Source organism: Haliaeetus leucocephalus, unplaced genomic scaffold, assembly GCF_000737465.1.
Source record: "Haliaeetus leucocephalus isolate CR32 unplaced genomic scaffold, Haliaeetus_leucocephalus-4.0 Scaffold526, whole genome shotgun sequence".
In the NCBI taxonomy this organism is placed as follows: Eukaryota; Metazoa; Chordata; class Aves; order Accipitriformes; family Accipitridae; genus Haliaeetus; species Haliaeetus leucocephalus.
In genome coordinates this window covers 3686397-3713423 of record NW_010972962.1, presented here as the reverse complement: position 1 = coordinate 3713423, position 27027 = coordinate 3686397, and the positions used below count along the sequence as shown (strand labels likewise).

Sequence of the window (27027 nt, the reverse complement as noted above, 5' to 3'; positions counted from 1 at the left end):
GGATACGTAAAATGTAATTATAAGCACTCCAATATGCAAAAACCTTCCAATATCAAAGTTAAGAATACATTTCTTTTGTATCCTTATACAAGCCAGTAGTATTACAGTTGCAGTTTCCAAGTACAATCAAATGTGTGTGTCTCAAACTGTTTTATTTATGGGAATAAAACCACCTGTATTTCAGAATATTAATTTGTGCAATAATTACCTTTATTTCTGCTATTTTTGATTTCCTCTGCCAATCCCACACAGTAAGCATATGCTCATTAGAGTCATCAATTACACACAAATGACTACCAGAATCCTAAAGGAAAAAGAAAAAAAGAAGTGCTGACAAAGTACTATCACACCCCATTTAGAAACAGGGCAGGGTAGTAGTATTTTAAAAAACCACAAAGGTACAAATATAAATTAATCAAGTCCATTTAAAGTAATTATAAACTCCAAATATCTGGTATTTTCCTTTTCTCTTAAAGACAGACATAGATTTTTTCATAATCTCACAAAAAATGACCATGCTTCAAATACTGATTCTAGGAAACCTTTAAAAGTATCTTACCAAGTCTCTCTCTTCTAGTTTGTTTTTGTTGTTGTTGTCTTTTTTTTTGCTTTCTTGTTTGCAATATCATGCTAGTAGCAAAGAGGTTTCTCCCTTTTTTTATTCTGGAAATATTTTGTTTTTCCTCAGGTCTCGGAAGCAGACACATAGCTCCACTTTTGTTTTTTTCTTAAATGTCACCATCACATACACACAACTTTACATTATCAAATTTTGTAAGCACATCTAATTTGTTCCACATGGAGCATTAAGTACCAGCAGTTTCATCATGTCGTTGGTAAAACCGCAGCAAAAATAACACTTTCTGAATAAAATTATGCTTACAGAGCAAAAAGACTGGCATCTATAGTATTAAATTACTAAAATGGCTTATTCTGAACAATTTTACAACAAAATGTTAAATATGGCTATATGGAATCAGAAGAGCAGACAGAAAATCTTAGAACAAAAACATACTTATTCACAGCAACACATACTTGCACAAACCAGTTGTTTCAAGGACATGTGTAGAAAGATTTGGAGGAAGCCTTATTTATTTTAAAGTTGATTCTTGCAGCTCAACCGCATTCTCTAACAAATTATGAAAACAGAGGTGGCTGAAATTTTTATTCCCAAATACTATTATGAGCAGTAATATGCAAATATACATGTCAATTATTAAGTGGAAAGAAACCCTGAAGACAGGATTGGTGATATACACAGCTCTTGTGTGGCTTAATGAAATTATGTGCTAAAAACACAGTTCTAGATACTGCACATTCACTGTTTCTGTCTAGTGAGGAATCATATAAGACTGTAATAAGGTATCAAAATCAGTTTCAGCTGCAAACCAGAACTAATAAAAACTAAAATCTAGTCCTCAAAAATTCCTGTGTTTTTTGCTTGTTTGTTTTGTTGGAATGTGTTTATTCACCTTAGAAAAAAACCAACGTACCTCAGTTCAAAAGTTTTACTGGTTTGTTAGAGTGACAGGAATGACAGTACTCCTTTCACATTATTTTATTTATGCTACCCCTTATTTGTGTAAAAAAAACCCACCATAAAAATTATCTTATTTACTGAAAGACAAAACCTAGATGTAACTAACATAGCAACATTTCAGTGTTAAGTGAAACTGCAGCAAGATAGCATAAGCATTTCTTTTCAACAGGTTGCCCAGCGACACCGTTGAGTCTCCATCCTTGGAGATACTCAGAAGCCAGCTGGACACAGCCCTGAGCAGCCTGCTCTGGCTGAGCCTGCTGTGAGCAGGATGGTGGATGAGGTGATCTCCAGACATCTCTTCCCACCTCAGCTGTCCTGTGAATCTCTTCCTCTATTAGCAAAATACAGTAGACATTCTTTTTGTGCATTTTTTTTTTTTTTTTTTTTTTACACACATTAATTTTTCTTGCTGGGATGCAAGAATCACAGTCTAAGTTTTCAGCAGGTCTGATATGTCTCAGTGCTTTGGCAAAAATACAAAGGCAGGTTAAAGATTAAAATATACACATATTTTACAAAAAAATAAACTCATTGCCGATTCTGAAATGAGAACTTTATCAATGCCAAGTAGCACATCTCTGTTTGCTACTGATTTTTCTGACAAATTCTGTGGGCCCAGTAACAAGACTTCTATTTTTTTTTTCCCGTGTAAAAGTAGAGGCACAAATTGAACAAATTATTCCTTGGGGAAAAAAATAGCACAAGACAATGTTGGGAGTTTTTTTTATTTCTTGGTGGATAAAAACGTACTCCAGCTGTGCAGGCAGAAAAGTTACCCCTTCTATCAGAACTTGCTAAAATTTGTCTTCACGAACCTCACTAACAAACTTGTTTTTAACATCCAAACGAAAAACCAAGCCCCTCACAAACAAAACCAAACCACTAAACCCAGCATGGCCTTCAATTTCTAGTTAAGGTTTTTCTTGCCTGCTATTTTTTCACTGTGCTAGTTTGTTACCACAATTTTAAATGTGCAATTTCCTGTTTTTCCAGCTAGCTTGCTGTCAGCTGGTTTTATAAAGTATACATAAACTTTACTGACACACTTTTAATACCAAAACAGATCAGCTAGACAACCACATACAAAATGTCCAGAGATCTCCTTCCCGTTTACATAGGATCAGATAAATTAACACACCAAGTAATCGCACCCATCTTACCGCTTTTGAAAAATCCAAACACCCCACTCCACGCTCAAAAGTCCCGAGGCCGATAACCTGCAGCGTCACCAGGCTCACCGAGTCCCATACTCTAACATGGGGCTGCAGAGGCTGCATGAAAAAGCAATGGGACAAAACAGCGTCATCAACGGTGAAAGCATCATATGCACGTGTCAAGTTTCCTTAAGCAGATGCTACCTGAATTACAAACTGCAGACCGAAATGCAGGATGACCTGTGCTAACGATGCTGCTGGATAGTATCCTGAAGCTCAAAAGGCAAGTCAAGACAATCTTACTCCCTGTGTCTGAGCTACAAACGTGGCAGCAGTGCCGCCGAGGCAGGAAATTAAGTGTGGTGGCATTTGGTAGTTGTGAAAATAAATCTTTGCCCATTTTAAGTCATTGAACAAATAATGGAAGAGTCATCTTGCATTTCAGGCACCAGACCTAGCAGTCTTATGCAACCGCTGAAAACAACGATCAAACCTTGGGTTTTTCTATACATAAAGTAGGAAAAAAACCAAACCAAAACAAAACACCCTGGTGAACCAAGTCTCCTAACCATCACCAACCACTCCATGAAAATGTCCATGGTTGTATTTCATACAAGTACTATTCCAAACCAGCTTAGCTTCATAAATGTGAAACAATCACAAATGAAGTGGGAATTAAGCTGGCTTAAGGACAGCATTCACCATCGAAAGTGTCAATAAATCATCCCACTGATGGAAAAACAAACCAGCCAGCCCTAACAAGAAAGTCAACAAATGTTCAGCAGAAATTATAACATCTATACAAAAAAACCCACATCAATTTCTTACAAAAGAAATTAAGTTGAACATCTGAATAAGGGTTATATTTAACATGCTTCTACACTTCATAGTATCTGTGTTCTTTTTCCCCTCTTTTTTTTTTCTTCCTCTGTCTAGAACTTCATGAAGATAATCCAATTATTCAAATTGTGACAGAGTTTCCCACGAGCCAGGGACAAGAGCATTTAAACACACTCGCTCCCAAATGAGCAAGTTTGTAGGAAAGCTTGACACACCTTCCATGAACTCTCAAAGTTGGTTTCTTCTTCCATGAAGCCTTAAGAGTACACTGACCCAGAGAACTGGGGACTTGTCCTCCTCTGGCAGAAGACTTATTGAAAAAAATGTGACAGAAATGATGTGGCCTTATAAATCAACTACAAGCTTCACATTTGCTTGCACAATTAAAATTGAGTTTCCTATGTCACAGATAAAGGACTTTATGAGCTTCTGCTCTTTTTGACGTACGGCTGAGTGCTTAGTTGTTACTGTCTTTTGCTAGAGATATAGGCTGTTACCTTAGAAACAGCAAAATATCTCAGTAAATGCAGTGCATAAAATAAACTACAAACAGAAGGTGATGATGAGATTAAAAAAAAACCCCAAACACTTTTTCCTGATTTTCAAAACAAGATACTACTGCTCAACAGCTCTATTACTTACCCTTCCATCTTTATCCACTCCAGCTAACTGTCCTGTTGCAATTCTAATTTTGTCTGGATGAACTGCAAGACTAAGACAGACAGAAATATGACTTGCTTTTGCTGTCATAGGTCTTCAAAACTGAGAGGTTTTTTGTAAATTTTTTTTTCTTTCTCAACAGAAGCCCATGAAGACACTTATGACCCTAAATCCCACATGAGACGGCTTGAATGTTTTTCATCAGACTATTTCATTACACACTGTACTGATGGGTTGATCAGGCTCTTGCGATGGCTGCTGGCACACAACCAGGAGCGCCAGAAGAGCCACCTCCACATGTGCTCTGACAAATCTAAGGTTTGACTGTATCGGGAGTCCACTGTAACAAAATGTACCTTGTCTCATGATGAACTTCCTACGCATAGTTACGTGCCATATTTATAAACACTATAGCATATTTTATGCCTAAACCTACAGATAGCATGAACCTGCATGAACAGCTGAAAAGTTGGCTGAGGGCTTGTGCACCCAGGAGTCAGGGATTACTACCACTTGAAATGAGTAATTGTACTAATGAAGTTTTCCAGTATGGTGTACTACTAGTGTAAGTAAAAATCTGCTTTTGCTTATCACACTTTGCTTTGGACCTGATGCGAAAAAACAGATTTCAGAATACACATCCTCTTAGTCCTAGTGATTTTTTTGACCGACCTTCTTACTTGCTTTCTCTGTAAAACTACAAAAGTGGAGAAAGCTGTTGAAACAGGAAAGGGGGAGCCAGGGAGAGCCTCAAGAGGTCAGGATAATGGACACCAAAACCATTTACTATTCAGTCTAGTTTTTTGAATGAAAGTGAAGAACACAAGACTGACAGCATTCCTCCCACAGGAAGCAATTACAGTTATCAAAGCACAGCCAGGAAAAAAGAGGTTTAGATGGCAAACCTCCTCCATTAAGGTACAGTAGGGAGCTTATGTTCACGATTACATGATGTGCACTACTCTTCAGACTAACATTGTAAAATCAGCAACTGCCTTTCCACCCACAATGACATTGGCTTCAATTTCCCTGCTTTTCTGTTTTGTTTTGCAAACTTCTGATTTCCCAGACCATGTTAATACTTGGATGGGGTATCTATTAAAAAATAAGAAAATTATTCCTCAGTTTTCCATTTGGTTTTCTAATTCTCCTTTAAGACTACACCTTCACCATACTGCCTGTAAATCACTGATTTAGAATTAGGCTGACAACAATTTTTAATTTCTGGGATATCTACTTAGAATAATTTAAGCGAAGATCCTTTCTCTAATCTGGCACTCTTAGATTGTCTACGTATCCCACTGTTTTACATTTAAGCCAGAAATTGTAAGCGAGCATAGACTGCTCTAGCACCATTCATTTGTGCAGTGTTTACTACAGTGAAATCTACTGGGGTAGATGAAACAGAAAACAATTACAATTACGATGACATTAATGAGCTCATACATACAGTAGGAGAGAATAAACAAAATACATTTCTGCATTATTACACATATACTTACATGCAAATGTTATATACTAACCATTTAACGCAGTCTGTATGACCCAAGTAGTGTCGCTGAGTTCTCTCCTCATAGTTAAATAGTACCACCACTGATGCTATGAAATACACAATTTCTCCGGTAGGAAGGAGGTAAACATTGGCTCGACAGTCTCTTCCACGATACCCATATCTACATATATTTTTTTTTTGAAGTCAAGGTTTTCATAATCACTGTATATCAGAAAAAAAATACCAACTTTTTTTTTTTTAAAGGATTCCTGGGAGCTCTCATGTCAGGAAATGCCCTTTATGATTTTCCTCTAGAACTATAGCACAATTTCAGTAACACAGTTTAAAAAAAACAGAACAAAACAAACCCCATACAATTGGATTTCAGGAAACCAAATCCCTTAAAAAGTGATGCTCATTGATGTTAAAAATAAAATATATAAGGCACACTGAAGTAAAACAAATACAGTGCTGTCATTTTATAAAAACTTCCACATGAAGTTTCATTAGTTAATAGCATGACTCACTGTTTTGATTTAACAATTTTTACAGCAATGGAGCTATGCATCCGCACTGCGGGCACCGGAGTATTACTTTCAGTGTATACTATTCGGCCTTTTAAAACAAGCGTGTGAAAATTCCTAATGCCCTTCAGAAAAAGGCGAGCTTCTGCCCAGCAGCTGCCAAGTTCAGGAAATATTTCTTTAGACTGTTTTAGAGTATTTTTAAAACAAACAAAACTAAAAAGGAACTGACACTGTGAAAAATATTCTATCCAAATCTACCCAAAATATATAAAAGGGATGACTTTTGGAGGAAACCTGCATGACTCCTAATGAAGTTCAGAAGTTTTACACACTGTGACTCAGCCTTAGTTACGCTGATCAAATGTTATTACAGCTTGTTACTTCTTTGAAGCAGGTGCAATTTTCTTCATCTAGACTATTAATGTGGCTGTCTGCCTGTACTGCAGTTCCCAGGGTCACTAAGTACAATTAACATCATAACTCAGACTTTACAGTAGTTCTGTAGCCTCAGAAAATGTAATTTTCCTGTTATGTCCTGCACTTCAGAGAGCTCTCCACTTCAGCGCCAACTAATACACTTGCAAGAGCAAGGAAAATATGGGAAATACATTAAGCAACTATCTAAAGGATTCCAGCCTTAGGTCCTGGTTAATCAGGTAAATAAAAGGAAGTCAAAGACCCACATGGAGAAAGCTGGATGCATGAAGCTGGCCATTTCTCATAAATGAAAGCAGATGCAGTAGTCCAAGTTTGGGAGTATCTAAACTGACATCTAAGCTGACGGCCCGACCTCTATTCTTGGAAAGGGGCTACCTTTTTACCAAAAATACCACCACACCCCTTCCAATGCCACTCCCACAGCCAAGAATCCCCCACCACACTACCTTTCCTCTTTTGCAGTCCCATCAAACCACAGGACTGCTATACCACAGAAACACTTGCAAAATTAAAAACATGCTGTAACTAAACAATGGTTCAAAGAGGGACACTGCATTCAGTTGTCAATTAAATCTCTTAACACTACAGAAAACAAACCAGATTTATATCTTGCTGTCTTTCAGTTACTACAGAAAACACAATGGCTCCTCTGAAGCAGAGGAGCTTGCTTAGCAAATGATAACGAGAGAAATGCTGATACAACACAATGCTGAGGGCAGAAAAAATAAGAGGATGCCTCTCTTTCTCCTCCATCACCGTTTACTTTCCCACTAAATTTTCCTCTTTCTTCTTCTTTTAAACACTAATGGAACAAAAAGAAACTCCAGAATGGCCTTTTATAAAAAAGAACCAAACCTAACCAAAACAACCAGATCACTGAACTTTCAAAAACAATGGGCAACAAATCAATGAAAATATTTTTTTCTATCCTGAAGCATTAAGAATGCTATTCTAAATACCTTCTCAGAGGAGAAAGGCAGATCTTGTTAATCTGCTCTATACAATAGGGAGTGTATTGGTAAGGATTTAGTAAGATTGACATCTTTGAACATTCATCCTAGACAAGTATTAACGATTTATGCAAACACGCCTTTCCATAACAGAAGTCTACCATGCAAAGCTAAGGCTAAATACTTTGGCACCCACCATTGAGCTCTGGCATTCATGAGGCTGCAAAAAATGGTTACATTTTCTCAGCCCATTCCTTTTCTTTACCCCTCCTACATAATAACGTACCAAAGAGCAGCTGCGTTTTTTAGGAGCATGTAAAGAAACAATCTGTTTTGTGGGAGAAATTTTTTGCTTTCTTCATTCTCCATCCCAACTATCTCGAGAGAAAACAAGAGGAGCTGTTGCTCCACAGCAGTTCTTTCCTTCTCCACAGAGAACAAATCAGCACATACATTAATACAATAATTGACTGACTCTCTCTACAGAAAAAGGGGTGACACAACTTTGATGCTTAATTTCCACTAAATTTCAATGAGACTGCTGTTTCAACCAGGGAAATTCAGAGATGGTTGTCTTCATATTGTGAATGTTTCTCACCAATTACAAGGACTGTTTTGTTACAACATTTTATATACTTAACAGCTTTTAGTTTTGAGGGTTTTTTTGTTTTTAATTGGCTAAGAATAGCCATGGTCCTCATGAAAAGTGATCCACTCTACACCAGAATTCAATAGTACATTTACCACTAGCTTCAATTATTCTTAGAAAGAAGAGCACCAGTGCTAAAAATAATCTTATAAAACAGTCAGAAATACCCTCCAGAAACTGAGCTACTATACATTGGGAGAAAGAGTCCATAAAGTCACTGCATGTCAACAGCAGCACTGACTGTGATCTCTCTAGCTGTTACATAAACTCATTTCGCTATTACTGGGAATGCCAGATATGCTTTAACCAGTTCTGAAGTGCAGTAGGAAAGATTGCACTACAAAGCAGGGATACCCAAGCTAAATTGTTAAATTTCAGTGAAATCACTCAGGAACCAGACACAGTGAAGAGCTCAGACTTCTCCATGAGCTACTTTATCTTGCCAAGCAGCTTAGATATTTCTTCAACTGACAGTAATCTGCAGGGCAGACAAAAGCTAAGCGTGTTCTGTTGAATCTACAGTACTGGGTATCAGTAGTTGAATATACATGCAGGACACAGTTCATCTAAAAAGGACACCCCCCTCCCGAACCAATCAACCAACCAAAAAAACCCCCAAAAAACCCCAAACAAAAAACCCACCCCAAGAACCCTTCAGTTCTTGCCTTCAAGTTGTTCATAGTTGATCAGCATCTTCCAAAACAGTAATATTGAAGGAAAACCCAATTATGAACAATCATCCAGAAGGCAGGAGAATTAAAAGTGTTCAAAACAAAACTTAGATTGAACAATTCAACACTCAATTGACCTTTCAGTTGCAAAACACTGACACTGCTAAAACATTCTATGAATCACTGTCTCTATGCCTTTTTAATAAGGTGTACAGGCTTCAGTGTGCCATCATATCTGGAAGTTACAGCTGGCCTGCAGATTTCTTCCCCTTGCTAAACCTGTGCATGAAGTACAAGATCTGCTGCTGCTGTATCTTCCCATCTCCAAAACTGAAGAGCAATTCTGTGCAACTTCACAGAGACCAATATTAAGCCCTCATAAATTTTACTGCCTTTTCGTCATTGTTTTCTTCACCATTGTATCCAAAAGATACCCTACACTCATAAATATACTGGTCTGATTTAGGATGACATTTCCTTAAACAGATTCCAAAAACTTATGGACAGTCTGTTTAGACTAGATTTATTTCACTTTAATCAGCCCTCAGCAGGAAATGGGTTTAACCTAAGGTCCTTGGACATTAAGTAAGTGTCTACACAGGAGTTGCACTTATTTAACTGAGGGTGTGATTTCATGATCAGTTTTGTCAGTCCAAACTGCTCGCTGCTGCTGAAAAAGTAGATCTGGTCTTCCTCCAGTATGCCAGTTCTAGCTCTTGCATGTTTGTGAGGCAAATCAAATTAATGAGTTGATCCTGCTGAAAGTTAACTCCACAAAAAAAAAAGATTACATTTCAGCCAGATCAGTGACTGACCCAATTCACTCCATGGTCATATGAATGCCAGCATCAGCACCCAAGAGCTGTGACAGTAGGAAAGCTGGGCATCACAGCTTTGCAAAGCATGAATAAGCTCTGTTTTCCTTCCCATCAGACTTTTAATCCAAAACTTTCCCCCTTTACGGTCTAAGCTTCCACAGTCTCACTGAAAAGTTCAGAGGACATGAGCTCCACAGCTGCTCTTCATAACCAAGTACCCAACATTATCTGTTTTAAACATCTATTAGTTAATAAAGGCAGGAAAAATAATAGAGAAATCTTCTTTCCTAAAGGGAGTAACAAGGGGTGGCTTAAAAAATATGTATGCCTTAGTCACTAAGATATGCTGATAGAGGTAGGGGTAGCCTCTGTCTGTACATATCCTGCCATATGACAGTGTATCATCAACATTCCTAAAAATGTTTCTGCTTTCAGCAACATCAGAAGGATCAAACTTGAGATTATTACACCAACCCAAGTGCTGCCTAGACATGTTGTTTTACTGAAGTACTAAGAAACTTACACAATCACAGCTTACTGGAAGAATCTGCAGAGATGAGGGGGTGTCAGGAAGACCCAAACGTGTGCAAAAACATGTTTCTTATAATGAACTTAACATCTCATCTACTAAGCCTGGAGAATTGTCATCAGCCACACACCAACTCCATTCTTCAAATGATAAATTTATTTAGTGCATTTAATGCACACTAGTCTCCAAGAAAGTAACCCCTTCACTTTGGAGCTGAAACACAGAAGCAGTGCAAAGGATGGCTGCTTCTGCAATCCTCACTCCATAGGTAAGGACCACAAGAAATTCAAGATCTGCCATAGCTCTAAAACCTCCTAAAAATGAATAGAGATTGAAAACTACCAATGTTCCTGAATGCAAAGCCTATGTTAATATAGTAGGGGGCAGAGGAGGACATTTCTGAAACTCTGTAACTCTCCAAAGAGACTTTCTTTCACACTAAAAATAAATTTTAATTATTTTCAACAGCAAAATAAAGAAAAAATATGGCTTTTCTGTGCCTATGTATTTTGCAGCTTAAAGTCATACTATACAGTAGCTACGAACCATTTCAATTGCTATATTAAATTGAACTTTTTTCCCTGCTTTTAAGTAATTTTTGTCTCTGAACAGAGCAGACAAGACCAAATTCTAAAGGAAAAAAACAAAGCAAGACAAGACGAAAAGGGAACAGAGCAAGTAGTTACTGATATCAAGGATACACCCACTCCAGTTTTAACTTTTCAGGAGGCAGTTCTGTTCTAATATCATCGTAGTTTTCTACATCAGAAGGAATGAACATTGTGATTGGTCGACCTCGCATGAACATCTTGATATATTCTCCCTCTGTTGAAATAAAAAAGCGTATTAATCACGTGGCAAGTTTACACAAGAAATAAGCATGAAAGAAACCAGTAATAAGCACAGAAATGCAAATAACACTTGTGATATAACAATTATTTTTGAAATGTGAGCTTGGTAAAGGCCCAGATTTTTATTTTTTTTTAGACAGAACACTAACACACACACGCGCGCGCGCGCACACACACAGTAAGCGTTAGTAGAATTTGTGATAGAACAGACTAAGCATGTATCATTTTAGACATGCAAATGAAATTACAAAGGCAAATTTCAAGTTCTAATTAAAATCTGAAATTGAGTAAGTAAGTAGTCATAAAATCACAGGATAAGGTATTCCAGGTTGAAGGAGACCTCAGGAAGTCTTTAAATCCAACCTCTGGCTCAAAGCAGGCTCAGCCACGAGGTCGGACTAGGTTGCTTAGGGTCTTGCCTAGTCCAGCCTTGAAAACCTCCAAGCATGGAGATGGCACAACCTCTCTTGGCACCTGGCTGTCTGCCAGCACCCCCAGGGCCTTTCCTGCAGAGCTGCTCCCCCAAGCCCCTCTGTCCCCAGCCTGTATCCCTGCCAGGGGCTCTTCCTTCCCCCTGGTGCACGACTTGGCATTCGTCCCTGCTTAATTTTGTGAGGTTCCTGCAGGCCCATCCCTCCAGCCTGCCCAGGTACCCCTGGCTGGCAGCTCTACCCTCCAGCATATTAAGTGGGGCCCTGGTCTGCTATCCTCTGCAAACTTGAGAGTGTACTGTGTTCCCTGCTCCAGGTCTGTGGTGGTGCACTGCCCCCCACAATCCTGGGCCGCTCTACGATCTCAGGAATTCCCACTGGACCTTAGCCTTTGTGTAGTGAGTTGGGCGGTTAAGTGTCCCTTGACCGTACCAGGAACTCTTGCATGGCTAAGGTGGGGAGTGGGAACAGGAATAATCAGTCATCCCCGGACAGCCTTGGAACCTCCCTTATCTGAGTAACTCTTGTGAAATGGTACCAGTGTTACTGGAATCCCAGTAATTTGCTGATGACTAAAGCCAATCATCTTGTGAACCCACAAAGAGCAGTCCTAAGTGAGGCCCTCTGAGCTCTCCTGGACCACAGCAGGCTGTGACCAGCACCTCCCTCTGAGGGGGACACCTCTCACCGCTCGCCAACTCTCCCGTTTGCGAACATCGGAGGACCGTTGCTGAAAGCTGACAACAGGACCTGGGCTGATAACCTTCGCTCCTTGAGGCTCAACCCCTTCGCCTGTTGAGAAAATGCCGAGACATTTGATGTGGGTATTTCACTGAACTCAAGGGGAATTTTTAACAGGTATACCTTTGCTTATATCTCTCTCTCTCTCTACCTATCTCTCTCTCTTAGTGTCTGTGTTCATGTGTGTGTGAGTTGACCCAGGTATTCTACAGCAAGTATAGTATAAATATTGCCCTTCCTAATCTATAACCAAGTCACTGTTGTGATTGTAGTAAATTCTATTGAATCACTTTGTAAATGTTAAAATGATCAAATTCTACTAAATCTTGTGATTCACCTCAAACTGTGAATGAACCTCAGACGGCTGCTACACACATAATCCCTTTAGACATAAACCATTGCCCAAGTCTGGGACTAGGATTGGATCCAGCCACACCTAAGCTCCATCAGGAGTTTAGAAAGAAGGGGGTCTTCTCTGAACCTCATGACTCAACAGAGGGTCTCCCCTACCTTTTTACATCTCTGTGCAAATCATGAAAAATCAATTCTAACTCGATTTTCCTTTGTGTGTTTCTCTCTTAGCCTTTTGCGTCTTCAGTCTCTGTATAAAAAATTCTAGTTTGATTCTAACTTGATTCTCCTTTGTACATTTCATCCATGTATTAAGTAATAGAGTGAACTTTGCCATCGAACTTTGTGAAGTTGCGGTTTTATAAATTCCTATTAAATCACTTTTGCTAATACCGTTGACAGTGTTGCTTAAGCAGTCCAAAGCACTCGTTCATGACAAGGTCATGGCTAAAGTTGTTAAACAGGACAGGTCCAGGACAAACCCCTGCAGACTCCACTTGTTACCTATTGGCCACCAAGTAGAGTATGACCCATTAACCATGACCCTCGGAGGCCAACCACCAAACTGATTCTTTTAGCCACCTAGCTTCCCACCTATCCAAACCATAATGGCCAAGCTAAGACACAAGGATACTGCAGGAAAAAGTGTCAAAAGCTTTGCTGAGGAATATCATCTGAAGTTATGTATCATCACACACACTAATACACTAACCTGAATTATTAATTTATTGAAATCATTCTAATTGCATGCTATTGCACATTGCATCATATCCTGAAGAATGGAAAGAAGCAACAGCTCCTAATGACTCCAGCTGTAACACTGTCTACAGCTGTGGCAAAATACATGTAAATCTGTTGGGGCATCTGAGCACTTCACAAGCTTTTAGGAGTTCCTTTTCAAGGAACATGAAATTGTTTTCCACTGGAGAAAACTAATTACAGAGTAGCTGAGTGGCTTGGTCAAACAAATCAGCTAGTCATTGGAAGATAAGGCATCTGGATTTAAGGAATACATGATTGCAACTAGTATATTAGGTGCCCTACAGGAGTCTTCCCTCCACGCTACGACAATAATAATTTTCTAACTTCAGATGGCTAGAAAAGTCCTTGGAGACTTTTAAAAGCCTTTACGCTCTACCCACATAGAAAAACCAGCACTGTAGTGCTGTTTAACCATGGTTAAATCAGGCCTCAAATCCACAAGAATTAATGCCAGACTCCAATGCTGCTGACATGTGAGTTTCATTTCAAAAAGCACTGATCACAAAGATCCAAGTATTTCACTAATTTTGCGTCAATGAAATGGCAACTTTTTATCATTCTTCAACTTCTTTAGTAATTAATATCCATTGTTAATGTAACTAATATCACAAATCCAAAGTAATATAATATTCTACTGTGAATCTGGAACTACGGTATTTTTTATGAGTAGGGATTTGAAAATCACAGCAGACAGAGGGAACTCAGAGTCTCAAACCAAAATGTGAATAGTTGAGTAAGACTGGAGTAGAAGAATAGCTGTGAATTAGCAATACAGTATTAAGAAATCTCTCATCGCACTTGATGCAACCAATATTGAGCTCTAAAATTATGATCTTTAAACAATTACTATGATATTTCTTTCAAAAGACAAACATGAGACAGACTTCCCTGTAAATGCCCAGGGAATGCTTGTAAATATTTGCCCAATTAGGCGCAATATTATTACTCAGATTGCATGAATGTGTAATCTGTGTTTTGCATTCCCTAAAATATCTATAATTGAAATTATGAGAAACTCAGACTTATTCCCACAGAATTATAGCTTAACAGTTCAAGTCAAACTTGGAGATCTAAAAAGGCAAGAGAAAGCTGAGCATTCCAGTGACAGCAGAAGCAATGTAGACTCCAAAATAGTCTCTTGCTTGCAGAAACATTTTAGAAGATGCAGAGATCGAGAAATAATCAAAGTTGTGAGCAAGACCAACCTTAAGCCAGGGTCTCTACCCTTCTCTGAGTTTGAAATACCCCTACTATACAGACTGCAGAAACATACTCTGCCTTACTGCAGTCAGAAAAGAACGCGACAGGAAAAACCTGTAACTGTTTTCATCCACCAAAGATATAAAGCAGTCTTGCACAAAGTTTGGAAATCAATTCTTGACACTCAAGGTCCTTCTTCTACAGCTAGATAAGATAGAAGACCAACAGTCATCAGTCTAATGAAAAAATATGAATATTCTAGGTTATTTAAAAGAAGTATTTCTGACCATAGAGAATTTTACCAGAGTTGTGTGAAATTCTGTGGAATACCACCCCAGCTCTGAAAACACTGGAAAGCACTAGCTTTGAACACAGCAGTGATGATCCTAACACACACCAATGACTTGGACAGCATTGACACATATAGGAAAAACCTATGGTGACCAAATCATATAAATTTATTCAGTAACTCCTAGCCAAAGAAACCACTTGCGTGGTTTTAACATCACTTATCAGAGCACTGCTCAAACTTAAGTAGGTCAATGAATCCAAGTACCTGAACATAAACTAGTCAAAAGTATTCTAGTAGGTGCATGATACTCACTTTGAAGATTTCACAACACATATGGCTTAATTCATCAAAAACTTTTGTTTTTCCTCTTAACACACTGTAGTTTGATTTCTTGATGCTCAACAGTTTTAACTTTTTTTTGTTTGATGAAACAGATCACAGTTTATCAAATTTACCAAGTTCCCAGACTTAAAGGATATGATTAGTGTGACTCCTTTTCCACTTTTCGTGTGCTCACGTCAACCTTCTGAGACCAAGAATTCATTTTCCTTGAATTTTGTGTCGCTTTTGACCCTGATAGTAGGTTTACTCTGTGCTGGAGGCAACATAAGGGAATTCTCCTACAACAGTCCAAATACAACTGAAAGCTAGTGCAAAAAACCCACAGGCTCCAAAAATAATTCCTAAACAGAAATCGTAAAAATTGAGCAATGTAAAAATAACACATGCATAAAGGTTTTTCCTTATTTAGAATAATAATATAATGAAAGCTGAGCCATTTAAGTCCAGTATCAACGGAACAAATACTGAGAAGATGCAAAACAGTTGACCTACTTTTAAGAACAAATACAGCTCCTTTGAACAAGAACCCTGTGAGTCCATCCACTGACAACAGTGGAAAACTTGCCTCAGATCAAATATCAAAGAACAAAGAAAATCACTTTGTAATAGCTACATTAGAAACAATAGTTATTTTACCAAATGTGCATTGCTTAATTGCATTGCTGAGAAAAGCTAAAGATCAGTGTTGTCACTAGCGTAACACAAATGTTTAGATAATTACTCCAAACTAGTAACATGTCTCATTTTTCCACTAAAATATTTTCTTATAGTATGTATTTTACAGAGATAAAACAATACTGGCCAAAACCAAGAGTAATGTATTAATAGTGACCTTTCTATTAAAATCTGGCACTCACACTCATAAATTTAAGCACAGAGTAGCCCGGGGGTATTTAGAAAAGACCATGCATTTATGCAAGTCGAATTCTTGATTTGACGCTGAGCTTGGCACTTCTGGTTCCACAAGATCAGTGCAAAATGACACCACAAATTTAGGATCAAATTTCTCATTGCTGCTTAGAACGGTGGAGACAAGCTGCAACTGAAATTCATATGGATGGAGGCAGTTGCACCTGTTGGACTCTGCAGATGAGAGATGAAGAGTCCAAGAGGAATTCAGTCAAGTCTTTGGCCAGAAGAGAAGAGGTTCTCCTGGAGTTCAGGGAAAAGATTATCTGCAGGACATTCAGATAAATATTGGCTCTCTGAACCTCCCCGTTAAAAGAAAGAACATTTTTGCTTTTATTAGCTAGCTGCATGTCATTCAAGATTACCTTTGAAGATATGTATTTAACACACTTGTTAGAGAGACATAGGCTAGGTATAACTTGATTAAGCCTCTCCCGACAGAAGAGGAAGGATTAAAAAAGAAAAAAAAAAAAAAAAAAAAAAAAGAAACAACCCACGGAAAGATTTTTGTCTAAGACTGTAAATTTCCTTTCATCAAAATAACTTGTAGGGCAGATATAATATTAATGTCAAAAACTTTTGAAATACTAGAGAGGGTGGCAGCATATCAACAAAATGATTCTCAAACAGAAACTAATTGCCTCAGGCCAAATTCTTGTATTTGCAAATTAAGAAAACCAGTGATTTAACTCTTTCATAGCATACTGGCTCAACTGAATGCTCAAGAGCATTAGACTATCTGTTTCTTTCCTGCATTCTCACTATTTCCAGGCATAAAGCAGTATGTCAAGACTTTTTTTCCCCCTCACTTGATCTTCTGGAAGAAAAGAGCCTTGGTCATCCCATAACAGATACGTAGGTAAGAGAGTATAGGGGAGATAAAGTCAGAAGTTTTAAAGCAAGCAGAGGAAAAGAAAAAAAACCCAAGAAACAAAAAATCCTCAACAATTCTGGTATCTACCTGCCTGAAAACAGTAGGTACGAAAGTAAAAATTCTCTACAGCATATAAAGAGATGTTCAAACCCCGCTACCCACTGTGCAGAAGCATTTGGGGGTCAAGGGGGAAGAGACAGGAGGGCATACCTGAAAGGACCTTGGCACTTGCTAAGTTAATCTGCAACTGCAGATGTCCTATCAATCCTTTCAAATATGGATCAAACCAACCTGAAAGTACAGTTGGAGCTCTGTAGATAGCACACCCAGGTGCCATGGCTTATCCACGCCACACAAAAAGGAATAGCTCGGGCCCAGGGTTGCTACAAAAGGCAGCATCAAGTGGATGCAGCGCTCTGGCTTGAGGGGTCAGCTCTTCACTGGGAACAGCTGTAGCTGCTTTTGTGCAGCTTTGAGCTCACATTCACAGCCCTTGCCAAACTCTGCTTGGCTACGCAATAATTCACCTCTAGAGCCTCAACAATCTCTTTGCACGAGTGCCAGGGGACACATGACCAGCACTCCCAATTTTTGTCCCCAGGATTAGCTCAGGCTTATTAGCCTCACATGGCAGCCCTCTGGGTGTGCTGGACCCAAGCAAACTCCATGCAGGTATCAGCTGTCTGTGGGAACCCGGAGGTCTGGGGAAGTTATTAACTCAGCCCCAAAGATGCAGAAACACTTCATCTGACGGCGCTGTGGCCCCAGTCAGCTAAAGGGACACAAAACATCAGTCAGGAAGAGTGACACAAAGACAGAGCCCAGTGACTTGGCAAGAGCCCACCTAAAGGTGGATTTGAGTGCTTATCAGCCATGAGGCTCTGCCAACCCACATCATGAGCTGGAAGAACATCACAGCTGAGCCGAGCTTAAGCCCTGCCCAAGAGATGCACAGCACTCCCCGCAGTGCACTCTCTCTGCCTGCATCACTCTGGTTTTTACTCTGAGCAGGGTACTTGCAGCACTTCCTTTAGACAGGAGAGACTCGGCTGTCACTAGGATACATACAAACACACTCTGCTGATTTTGGAATACCATCCAAAAATCTCCTTCTCCTAATAGTTGGGAACCTCTCAACTTCCAGGCAACAACAAAAGAATGGCCAGGTTGTTTGCTTTTTGTGCGTGTGACAGCATGGCTGTTAACTTCAGCACAGGTCTGCCCATCTGCTGACTGGAAGTGCATCAGGCGAGCATGAAAACAGCAATCATGCCCTTCCTCCTCCCAGCCTTCATTTTACAAAAATAAAAACATCCAGCTATTTAACTCTCTTTTTGTGTGATAAGGTTTCAGTCTGTCTCCACATCACCACAAAATTTTCCTTTTATGATTGTGGGTGGCTATAATGGCATGCAGTGTTACAGAGGAGAACCTAAAAGGGTTTGACGCATTAACATTTTCCATAAGGCTGCACATCTCCATTACAATTGCTTCTGATAAATCCTGGGATTGCATCTGTGTTTTTCTAACAAGTGAGTAGTTCAATCTTTGTATGATTAACTAGCATGTTAGAGCCCTTTTCCTCAACATTTAATTCTGGCAGACAACCTGTTTATAGCTAAAACACTGCCAGCAACTCCTGCATGTATGATCTTTCACTTTGATTAATTTAATTTTGTCTTATACTAGTCCAGGCCACAGGAACATCTAGGTCTTACTAAATTAAAATCTCAGCTTGCACTATATCAGTTTGGTCTCTCAGCTTCATGTCATCAGTGAAATTTCATCAGTGCTCCTACTTTCCTATGTTAAGTTCATTAATGTAAAACACTAAGCCAAATATGTCCCAACAGGCCGGAGGCAGGTGTTAGCAACTAGAGATCTGCTGTGGGTTCTCTGAAAGTTTATAGCCTGCTAGAGAAGAGAGGAATAAATATGTCGGTGAAACAAGGTGCTGCTACTGAGAGGGAACCCTAGAACCCTGCCTGATCTACAAGGAAACAAGTGCATCTTCATTGACAGTCACTGTAAGCCAGCATACTTACCTTGCATGCAAGGAAACTGTTGGTAAATCATGCAACACCCAAGAATCCAGGACTAAAACTAGGGGCAAATAAAGAATTGTAGAGAAACAGTAGACAGTGGCTGAAAATTTTCTGCAAAGCCTCCTTGTATCAAAATGAGATTCCCATTAACATAAATAAGCTTTTAATCGCGCCTTATACAAGAAAAAGAAAGAAAGAAACAAGCAAAAAAAACAAAAAGAAAAAGCAGCACAAAGGTAACAATAAAATTCAACTGCAAACAATGCCTATTAATTTGCTCTTGGAAGAAAGTTCAAAGCCCAGCAATTCAGGGAAAGCAAGCTGGAAGGTAAGACCAATGAAAAACACTGCAGGTGATAACAAACAGCAAAGATATGGCAATACAAACCATCTGAAAGGCTGAAATTAGTGCTTCTATGAAGTCAGTCCAGAAAGACTCATGCAATGACACTTAAGCAATTTATTACTTTCTATGAATCATATTCTTAAGAGGAATATGGAAGGTTTTCAGAGGGAAATAATAAAAATAATAGGAACTGATAGGATAAGGAAAAAAAAGATCAAAGAAGTCTTTGTAGATTAACTCAAGTATCTAGAGAGAAGAGCAATTCAGGAGACATGAAAGCTACTGTTTAGATCCTTCAGAAATTTGAAGGCAGTGACATAACAAAACCAAAATCCTCCTGGTTTCCAAAAAACATGCCTCAAAATGAAATCATCAGGGAATACACAGTAGTTTCCTAGAAGCATGTGAGAAGCCCTCATCCTCAATTACTGATTTCTTCAAAAAAACTGGAGAAAATATTAGAACCTATTTTATATCACACTATTCCTCATTATTTAGACAGACCCTGAGGTAGCCCCCCAAGTCTGTGCTGTAATTAACTGCTCTTCAGCTAGCAAGTGTATGCACAATGGGAAGTCTAATGAGCATGCAGTATATTTTATATATATATATACACACACACAGAGTAGATAATAGTGAATAAATAACAAAATTATCTATTTTTCTACGTGGTTATAAATTTAATTCTTAAGGAATCATTATAATAATCTTATCTCACAAATTATTAGTGACTATTTTTCAATAGGTCCCACGCCATCTAGTTTGAAAGAGGAACACGGACTGATGCATCAAAACCCTCAGCTCAGTTCTACTTGTGTTTAGCATGTGAATCTTACCCTTAAAGTGAATTACAAGCAAACGAAAAACCCCAAAAGACTCCAACTAGCTTGGCCAAGCAGAACTCTCTAATATACAATAAACTACCACATCCAGAGTACATTTATTAATCTGTCTTCACCTTCTAGTTGCTTGACCAGTGAAGTTATGCTTTTTAATACTACAAATAGCTTCTTTCCCACAAGCTTTCTGCTTTCAGGCCTGTGTCCAAGAACTCTGTAGGACCACTAACCTGAGGAACAAAGGCTTAAAAGCCTGTTTCTAATTTAAACCAGTGCTAACAGCACAGAGACAAATACAACCAAATTCAGCCACTGTGCCAAGACCATTACATTTTAAGTTACAGTGGAATTAAAATGCGACTGCAGGTCTGCCATCTCTCTCCCTGAGCTATATGTCAATGCTTGCTGAACCTGACAAGCGGACATGCACTGTTGCTATTGAGTGCTGGTGCAATGCAAACCAACAGTCAAAAAAAGCAAATGAGACAAGAGGTTTGCCTCAGTGTGAAATCATTTTACATCTTTGCCTTGTGATTTCTTAATAGATCTTTGGTTATTAATTTAATATAACTTGATGAGTAAATCATAGTTAAAACCCCACTTTGGCATGTACCAGGTGACATTAAGAATCTAGGTACTAACAACAGTTACCATTTGCACTGAAATAATTCAAGTTTAATATTAAACTCTAGCCTTTTATTAAAAAAAAAAAAAAAGACTCTAAAAGAAGTACTGGACACAAACAAACTCAGTAAGACTGTATCTAAATGCTTCCTGCTTAAATAATAAAATCCTGATTTCACCAAGAATCAATGATAAAACCTCCCAAATACCAATCTGTTTTTCTTACAGTATCTATGGTTTTTAATAATATGCACAATGCCTGAATGAGATTAAGCAGCCCAATAATAATGAGACAGACTGGGTCTCCATTTGCCCTCAGGTACATGAGCACCTTCAATAAGCATCTGACAGAAAATCTGTGTCTGATGAAAAAACTGATCCGAGGTAGTTACTGAATTTCGCACTCTCCGTGGACAGGACACACTGGAGCAGGGCAGATTTTTCCATTGTGTGCTTCACGATCGCCCCGTTCTGTGAAGCTAGAACTACAGCACAGTTAAACTAACAGAAGAAAAAGTACTGGAAACTAATAAAGCACAATCTAAAAAGAAACAAACTGAGGCATGCAGCGAATGTTTTTCATTAATTCTTTCACATATGGTTTTTATTGCCATCCAAAAACATCTAAAGTGTCTCTTACTTTGTAAGTGAACAAGTGATTCATATATGGAGTTGCTATCACTGAAAACCAAACTCAAACATGGAATCTCAGTGAAAAAAATTACCTTTTATCTTCAAATAAGCCAGGTCTTTAACTTCTGGGTATAAAAATATGAATGCTTTATGATTAATACTTTAAAAATGTCTCTGCTGAAGTGAAAAGCAAGATGGCTTTTATAGGCAATTATAAACACCTGCTGGTAAAGAATTTAAAAGAATAACTTTAGCTAGTGTCCTTGTAAGGCTGTAGTCAGCACTTGTTCATTCCACCCATAGCTTTATTGGATTTTCACAGAATTTTAATACCTCCTTAGTACTGAATTTTATTGTAAAAAGGTTGCCCCTGTTTACAAGGATAAACAAATGCTCAAAAATAAGCTGAAAAACAACCCCCCCAAACCCTCTTCAGCAAATGTACGGAAGTGTGTATAATACTTCCCTCAGTGGATTGGCATCACCGAAGCGTTCCTGTCTGTATTACCCTGCTTCGGCATATACCCAGATGCATAAAGCTCAGGCCCAACATTAACATGGAGTAGGTGCAACTCAACCCAAGTAAGAGTGATAAAGGCACTGGTAACGTGCATGGTCTCGGCATGGTGCTGAACAGAGGAAACTCAAGTGACTGCCCACAAAGACTGTGGCTCCCCACACTGCTGCTGCTGGCAGGAGAGAATTTCCCAGGTCTTGCTGACATTCACACGCAACACCTGCAGCATGCTCTCTGGGGGACTCCATACCGAAGCCAATGCCTTTCACTGTGGAAACTCATCTAAGATTCATCCTCACCTGCTCCTCAAGTCTTTCACTTTCACAGCTAATACATACTATCAACAGAAATCATAATGAACATGCACAGATGGTTACAACACAGATAACATTGAAGTAACTTCTGCTGCTAGAAAAGTACGATTCTAAGAACTAAGTGTGCAAAACCACATTCCTCTACATTTTGTGGTACTGTACTACACTGACAGGTTTCAAAGCAGTTTATTTAATAGCTGAATCAAAAAAAAAGAAACAAAAATGATTGCAGGATGTTCAAAACTACACAGAATTGTCACCTTCCATCCTATTATCCCACACAAACACCTTCTGCTATGATAATCTGCAATTTCACTGTGTTGCCAAGCTTATGTGTGTATAAAGACACTGAAATATTCTTACATAGATCTGCTCTGAAGCTTGACAGTTTGCACACCAACAGTCTCCCCAAGAGTCTCCTTCACACAATTTCTCAGAAGTGCAGTGACACAATCGTTAGCGCCGGAGGTGTGTGCCAGGGGCACACACAGTGTTTCACATACAGCCTGGTGAAATGAGCAGCTCAGGGGAGCTACTGTACTTAATTAACACCATGCTAGAGACTGCTTACCTCTAGAGGCAAAGGCTGGCAAGCCACGAAGCAGTGTTAAAGCAGCTGTAACTTTTCATGCCGTTGGGTTGCAGAACATGAAGGTCCTGCACAAACAGCATGAGCAAAGGCTACCCTTCATCCCACCCTGCCCAAGACAACTCTGTCCAGCTGCACGGGATTTACCTCCAGAAACCATGTTAACTGTCTGTGCAACTCTTCAACTTTCTGACTGGGCGGGTCATGGTGCCAGCTGGAAACTGATTTTATGTGGCAACTAGCGAGTACAAAACAGACTAAAGTCACCTACCCTGAACAGGAAGCTGCACTACAGAGAATTGGCTAAGTATTGCTAAGTTTATACTGAAAAGGATGGGAGGACCCTCTGCAACTACAGTAATGAACAGGTGGTTACTTCTGTGGCAGCAGACAACACAAAACCTAACACAGCCTTACACACACACACAGACAGACACATACTATAAAAGCTGTTGAAAAATACACTCATTGGTCCATATAAAAAAAAAACCAAAACTTTGGAGACTGAACCCTGCTAATCGCAACCATGTTAAAGGCAGAATTATGTTTTGCCACTATACATGTTTAAAATGTTAGTAAATGCATTTTCTACAACAAGATTTTCTCTCTGTCTTCCATATACATGGGGCCACTGTCATCTGCATTGTATTTCTCTTTCGTTCCAGTTGGGCTAGAACAGACTGTGGCATGACACGCATGGAAGGTACTCATTCACCATTCAGTGAAAGCTCACATCATCTGCAGAGTAACACAAGAGATAGCAGGGTACACATCGAGGCCATGTAAGTTATAGCTACCAGGACGAGAGAACTGAAGGATGGCCCATTCTTGGCAGAACACATCGAATTGTAGAAGCACATTGTAAGGAAAGAATTAGTATTGAAGATATTTTAGCTGTATGCAACTTGACTTTGTGAAAAGTTGAGTTTGGCAGAAAGGGTATTTTTAATATAACAGTTTTATTTAATTCTTGCAAAGCTAAATTGCAGCTGTTCTGGACACTACTGATTAGTTTTCTTCCTACAGTAACCATTGCTGCACATATGTACCATTCCACAGCTAGTGTTAAGCAACCTGCCATAAAGAAACATTTCTTCTTTGTTCCTCATGCTCATGCACCCTCTTTCACCCCTCTTGTCTTTGAAGGATGCTTTTGGTAAGCCTCAATTAGAAAATTTTTAATTAGAAAAAGATAAAGCAATTGGATTCAAGTTGATTTTGCTCTCATTACAACTATTCATATATTAAGTTTTTGAAAGAAAATCTAGAGAAGACCAAAAGTAATCAAACTGTGTATAATGTAATCTTGCTTACAGCACAGAATTTGGAGACTACAGATTTGTTAATTAGCAGCAAAAAAGCATGAGACAGAACCTCTGTGCATAGATACACATTGTGTACAGCATGCACTTGGGTTACATGCTTTAGTTTTGAAACTGCATGCTTCAGTACACTTTGCAGGACATCAAAGCAGAGTAGTTTTGCGACACAAGAAGTGGATTTCTTTTGTTGTTGCGTGCCACCACGTTCAGGTAGATGGCTCCTTTTCCTGTCTGAACAAGCCAGCAGCAGCAGGTAGCCACAGAATGCAAGATTCATCGGTGCAAAGACATACGCTTTATAAGAGACTCATTTTTTATTTTAGGAGACTATATTAAAACCTTCAGTCTCTGTTCTTGTCTAATCAGCGTGTATATGTTGTAATATTGGCAAGACAGAAAGCTGAGATAAAACAAATCTTTTAGTTGGCAGTTCTTAATATTCTGATATTTTAGGCAACAATGCAAGACTTCTAGAACCTTATTTGAACACACGTTCCTCTCTGAGGAAGTTGTGTATGTAGTAATTTATTTTAGGCTACCCCCAAATAAACCCAACATAGATTGCAATGTGATATGCATAAATATTTCCATAACAAGAAAGCTGAAATATTTATTTGAATGCACAAAGTTTTTAAGAGATCATGCACTGATGCTCTTTGAAGGCGAAAAGCCAAATAAAAGATTCGTGAGAGCACTAAATTAGAAAGCAACCGAAGGGCATAGCTTAATTCTTACCTTGGCTGTTTTTTTCACGAGTTGACATTTTTGCTGGTTATGGGACAGAAATAAAATATCTTAAAACTATTTCTAAAGTCTCACACCTGCTTGGATGAAGACTGGCACATAGGTCAAAACTTTAGGTTTTTGTTTTCATAACCTCTCTCTATTTATGCACATACACAGAGAAAATAATCAAAAGGGTTTTTGTTTCACAAGAGTAAAACAAATCCTCCCACCACCCACCAAAAATTTCTGTCCTTCCTAAAGTTCCAATTTGATGAGGTATTTCTCCATAATTTCAAAGATCCTTATACAGGTCTTGAGTAATATTTGTCCTGATGAATTCTTGGAGTAATTGTTAATGCTATTTTAGCTCTATATCTGTTTCATAAGCATATATCCCAATGTATTTACAGGAAATACTATTCGGTCAAAAGCAAATCTTTTCAACTTTATCCAGTATTTAAAAATAAATTTTTTTATTTACCTTGGCTGACGATGACATCTTTATGCCTGGGGAAAAATTCAAAATAATATTGTTAATAATATGCAAAATACTTATCAAGCCAACGCTATCTAGTTCTTACACTCTATTGCATTTGGTAATCTCATCAGATTCTGTGTACAGTGTGACTGTAATATAGGATGCTAAATAACTAATCTTGTAGTGCATTTTCACCCATATATTATTTTACGCAGTTCATCATATCTTTTGAGTAACTTAAAGTCTTTGGCCCGATGGCAAGGGTTCCTAAGAACTACTGTGATAACAACAAAATACAAAAAGCTTTTAAAAATAAATTATGGAAGGCATGTTCCTTGTGCACAGAAAATTCCATTTTGAGAGCAAACTTGTAATAACCAAGTGTTTTAAGCTGCCAAACACCCTCAGGCCTGCATGCAAAGCATTTAACACCTTTCAAAATTAGCTGTCAGCACACACCACCACAAACTTTTCTAGAAATTAACCCTGTTGGACACATGGATTAAATGTAAGCAAGTTGCGGTTTCATTTAAACTGGACCCATAAGGCATTACTGGATGTACAACACAAAGTCTTCAAAGGAGCGCAGCTGAGATGTCTCTCCTCACCAGAACCAGGAATTAACTACTCACAAAAAACGACAATCCTTTTTTGTGAAGAGGGAAGAAATACTAATTTCCAGCATCAGAGCTACTTCTTACCAGAATACCACTCCTTGACAGGAGGGTGTATTGCATAAAAAAGCCCTCTTGAATTAATTTGAAATTCAGCAGGAAGGTATGAGTGGCATCCAGTATATTTAGCTGGATGAAGGTCAAATTTTTCTAACAGTGGCAGAGGGTCAAGCATATGCATGAGGAAAAGTAATCTCTGGCTATTGGTAGAATCTCCCTTCACCACACTGCCAAATGAAATATTAAAACTAGACTCCCAGTCTTGCCTGAAAAACACTGAATGATGGGCTGCCATGGGAACCCTCTTACTTCTTATGGCTTTATCAGACTGATTTACAGCTCAGTGCTGGCTTAAAGACTGAGCTTACTAAACAAAATTCATATCCTGGGCTGGTAGCACAGAGCATATGTAGAACATTTCTGTCCTGGGGCCCACATTAGGGGCTGAATTCTATTCCCTTGCACAAGACTCGGGTAACTTCAGGCAGATTAGGCCAATGTTTCTTAACTGGGGAAGATAAATGCAATATAACAATATGCCTTTGCACAATACCAACCAATCCTTTCAGAAATTGAGCACACAGGATATGAGTAAAAAATTAGTATGAATGTGTACTCTTGAATGCAAATAGTGCTTTTATTATAAATCTCAGCATAAGAACAAGGTACACAAACAATACAACACCCAGTCTTCAATCAGATGATAGTCTACAACTGATAATGTTTAAAGCTTTGGGTTTTTTTCCAAATACTTTAAGATACAATAATAGCTTCAAGTAATGAACAGACAACCTTCTCTTACAACATTTAATCCTAATCTTTCCTTGTCTGTTACATACCTGATTTTTTTTTCTACATTAGAGATTGCAGAAAGGCAGCATTTAAAGTCTTTTATA

At 38.6% G+C, this 27027-nt stretch overlaps 1 protein-coding gene across 1 annotated transcript in view; it reads right to left on the bottom strand.

Annotated features, from left to right (window-relative positions):
• The window catches only part of EML4 (echinoderm microtubule associated protein like 4), a gene marked incomplete at its 5' end in the record, with an annotated part of 76832 nt that overhangs the window by 28497 nt on the left and 21308 nt on the right, over positions 1-27027 (bottom strand). Inside the window, 7 exons of the mRNA XM_010576534.1 lie at positions 209-304; positions 2704-2814; positions 4180-4249; positions 5721-5870; positions 10973-11096; positions 24989-25021; positions 25461-25486. Coding sequence (XP_010574836.1) covers positions 209-304; positions 2704-2814; positions 4180-4249; positions 5721-5870; positions 10973-11096; positions 24989-25021; positions 25461-25486 — 610 coding nt within the window. The remainder of the gene's footprint in view (positions 1-208; positions 305-2703; positions 2815-4179; positions 4250-5720; positions 5871-10972; positions 11097-24988; positions 25022-25460; positions 25487-27027) is intronic.